The 4,205-nt window shown below is 44.2% G+C and overlaps 1 protein-coding gene across 1 annotated transcript; it reads left to right on the forward strand.

The window, feature by feature from the left end:
• Positions 1-226: 226 nt before the first annotated feature.
• Positions 227-1,168, forward strand: LOC138452706 (olfactory receptor 2K2-like). The gene has a single exon (XM_069605053.1). The coding sequence runs from the start codon at positions 227-229 to the stop codon at positions 1,166-1,168; it is 942 nt and encodes a 313-aa protein (XP_069461154.1).
• Positions 1,169-4,205: the final 3,037 nt, after the last annotated feature.

The following is a 4,205-nucleotide window of genomic DNA, read 5'->3' on the forward strand; positions in this document are numbered from 1 at the left end:
TCCTGTAATGTCAGAATTCTTGCAGATTTCCTCCTAGCAGAAGGAAATAAACCACCACCCCATTACTGGAAACCAAAGAAATAATGGCCTTCAGTGTTTCCATGTCAGTGATTAAATGTGTGTGGTTATCGATAAAGCGATTGGAACATGGAAGTGCACACACTTTGTGACCCAGCAATGCTCATCACGTTTTCTATTTCCTTTCAGGTAATCAGGGCACCCCACGATGGAAAGTGGAAACCAAAGCTTGGTGATGGACTTCATTCTTCTAGGATTTTCAGTCTCATCGCAGATAAAGATTGTGCTGTTTGTGGTGTTCCTCACAATTTACCTGGTCACACTGATTGCAAACAGCCTCATCATCACAGTGGTCAGAGGTGACTCGCGGCTGCACTCGCCCATGTACTTCTTTATTTGCAACTTGTCTTTTATAGATCTGTGTTACGCCTCAACAAATGTCCCAACATGTCTGCAAGGATTGCTCTCTGAAAGAAACTCCATTACATTTGTTGGCTGTGTTTCCCAAATGTATATTGGCCTCTCTTTGGGGATAACCCAATTCATTCTCCTGGCTGTCATGGCTTGGGATCGCTATGTTGCCATCTGTAACCCACTGAACTATCAACTCATTATAAACAAGTCTGTCTGCATCGGACTCATCATCGCCACCTGGGCTGTTGGGTTCCTCAACGCCATTGTATCTGTGTCTTTCACAATGACAACTCCATTTTGTGGAAGAAACAAGATTAACCATGTTGTATGTGAATTGGCAGCTGCACTGCGCTTAGCATGCGTAGATACCCATCTTATTGAAGCTGTGATTTTTGTGGTTTCTTTCATCGTTCTTGTTGCTCCTCTATCCCTTATCATCTTCACTTATCTTCACATCATTTCCACCATCCTGAGAATGCCGACCTCCACTGGCAGACACAAGGCGTTCTCCACCTGCGGTTCGCACCTGACGGTGGTGACTCTCTTCTATGGCACAGCCATAGCAATGTACATGAGTCCCAGGTCGCTGATCTCAAGGGAGAATGAAAAGTATATATCTCTGATCTATGGTTTAGTGACACCTGCGCTGAACCCACTGATATATACTCTGAGGAACAAGGAGGTTAAAGGGTCTATGAAGAAACTGCTCACAGGTACTCAACATGCGGAGTATTGAAGGATTAAATGTGGATAGACATATACTATGGGCTTTCCAACAAAAGTATCATAGGACCTGGCAGCCTGGATGCCTACAGAACTGAAAGGTCTTAACACAAACAGTTCTGGGAGCCCCTCTACCGAGAACAAACACAGTCAAATAAACTGTACAATGGGAAGGTGCCCACTCAGGAGGGTCTACAACCACATTTTAGCTCACTGTACCTTTCACACCATCGAAATATCCATTTGCATATCAGTCTGGTCCCTCCCACCTGGGCAGTCCAACACCGAAAGGCTAAGCACTTCTCCTCTGAAGAAGAGTACAAATAGCAAACTCCAAACATGTGTTTCGGTCTTGTTGGGCCTCCTCACTGAGGTGAAGTTGTGCCTCTCTAAGCACAATGAGCAAGGGGGCCACGTCTGGATCACACCGGGTAACTTAGGGTGAGTCCCCAAGTCCCTACAAATTGAATTTGTGTATAATAATAATTATTTTTAATAATAATAATAATAATAATTATAATAAAAATAATAATCTACCATTCTATATAGCACTATGAACCCTCAGGCATCTGAGCGCTGCTTATTATTACCCACAGTGTGTGGTGCTCATTTAGTGACCTTGGAAGGATGAAAGGCTGAGTTTGTCCTTGCCGGTATTCACACTTTTCATTTCTGGCTTCTGAAACTCAGTTTATTACAGGTTCAGACGCAGCTAGGAGAGCACAATTCAAACAGCACTGTGGACTAGAACTAAATTAAAGTAGCTGTCAGCGCTGCCTACGGCAGCTTAACATTTTATAGGTTCCATCATATTAGCATGGACAAAGTTTGCAACAAATGTTAAACCATGCTACAAATCTTATTGGTGGGGCTACATTATTCACCCTATGGCTTTTTATACATTCCCAACTCTTGATTGGCGTAGGCCAGCTTGACACCCCTCTATACAACACCAGCCCATGTGATGTCACAAGCCTTCTCACACCACCCCAAAATGACGTACAGTTCATTATGTGATTGTGCTGACCTTGGAACTTTATTCTTCTGCCAGTGGCCAGGTCTCATGAGACTCACAAGACACCTTGAACTTGGTAATGGTGAGACATTCACTCAGAATCTAACCAATAAGGTGCCCTTCTGATATTGTCAAGGACGTGAATGCTGTTGAATCCTAGGGATACCAAGACTCACTCAATTATTGGTCACCTCCCGGCTCATCCCCTCGTCTCACAGCCCTCTTCCCAGTGACATCTGCCAAGGGTCGATTTGAACCTGCTTACCCCACCATGAATTGACTCTTATGTGCCTGTATTTATTATATGGATCCCTTGGTTTCCCAGTGAGTGCCCAGGTGCCTGGCATGTTGACCTCAAATGTATCAGCTGAACCCTCTTCCAAGAGACTACGATCTCTCCTGGGAATGGTCAGTTCGCAATATGTCCCTAGCACACTGCTGAGTTAGAGCCCTTGAGAAATCAATTTCTGCCCTGAAATACAGCGCCTGTGGGTGCAGAAACACAAGTGGTTTACTTGCCTGTAGCTTATGTCCCGAAATGGCTGTTTTGTGGGTCATATTGTACTGTACTACACCTTCTACCCTTTGCCCCTACCCCAGATCCCTATACTCCCTTAGTGCCCCCACCCCACCCTTCCCCACAGACTTCTCTAGCTGCACCTGCGCACATGGATCATAAGTTACATGCTGGAGCTCTCAATGCTGTCCCTCCACTCTAAGTTGCTCTAGATTGTGTGGCATTTACTTTTTTACTCTGTGTCATCCCCTCCTCTCGACCAACATTCAGGGACATTATATAGCATTTTTCCCTTTTTTACATTTACAATGTTGCAATATCAGCTGGCCTGCTACTAAACTTCCCTCAAACCCCACTAACCATTCTGCTCAACACTGCACCATTCCCCCCTTCCATGTGCCACCATGAAACATGAAAAAGAGGATCCCTGCATCTTCATTAGTGGGATTGTGTGTGATCATGGAATATCGTTCTCTGATGCATTTTTGGATTGCATTCTGCTGTTAGTAGTAAACATGTGCTCACCTTTCCTTGCACCGTCTGTCATATATTCTAGTATTATGTGCTTGGTAGCCTTTCTTGGAGCCATTCTCTCTACCTGTGTATGGTTATCTGCATATATATTTCCCCCTTCATCTATCCAGTAAACATCCATAGTGTGTCCCTGAAAGAGGACTTGCATCTTACACAATGACAAGTACACACACACTGTGGGTAATAATAAGCAGCGCTCAGATACCTGAGGGTTCGTAGCGCTATATAAATGCTAAATTATTATTATTATTATTAAGTGGATCATGCACCCCTCCTTTCCCGGTAGTACCTCTGGCGGTAGAAAGAAGTTGGGCGTCCCTGTTATGTGTGGGTTGAGAGGGCACATATAACAAGTGTCACTAGCCTTCTCTCACCCTACACTCTGAATATTGTCATACCATACATTGCCAGATGTTGTGTCCTGCCTCCCCAAGTGCATCTGTGTTGAATGCACTCCTTTAGATTCTTATATTTTTTATCATTCTCTTTGGCCGTGCTGTGCTTCCCTTTATATGACAGCAACCAGGGAAGGGAAAGAGAGATAAGAACACAGAGAAAAGCTAAAACAAACCATAGCACATTATCTTTCTCTTTTCTATTGTTACCAACACTGTTACTTGGTGAATACTTCCCATCAAGTTGTTCTCCTCTCTTCTTCTCTGAGGGATCTGGTTACACTGTCTCGATGAGCGTTGAGGAGGTGTATCCTCACTGTGTGTCACTTTCACCATGGTGGGTGTTGCGTAGATGATGGTGTAAGGTCCAGAAAACTGTAGTTCCTTCCACTTCTGAACAAAATTCCTGATGAGGATCTTATCTCCAATGTAGAGAGGTGCAGCTGGTGGGAAGACATCTTCTCCTTGAGTATCTGTGGGTGATGTCTCTGTATCTGCTGGATTGAGCGTGGGTTCACAAGATATATACGTAATAGCTTGGGTAAGTCCTGGCATGTATGTATGAAATTCTTCACCAAGGATCTCGGCC

Source organism: Ambystoma mexicanum, chromosome 4p, assembly GCF_040938575.1.
Source record: "Ambystoma mexicanum isolate Mex_15411 chromosome 4p, UKY_AmexF1_1, whole genome shotgun sequence".
Taxonomy (NCBI): domain Eukaryota; kingdom Metazoa; phylum Chordata; class Amphibia; order Caudata; family Ambystomatidae; genus Ambystoma; species Ambystoma mexicanum.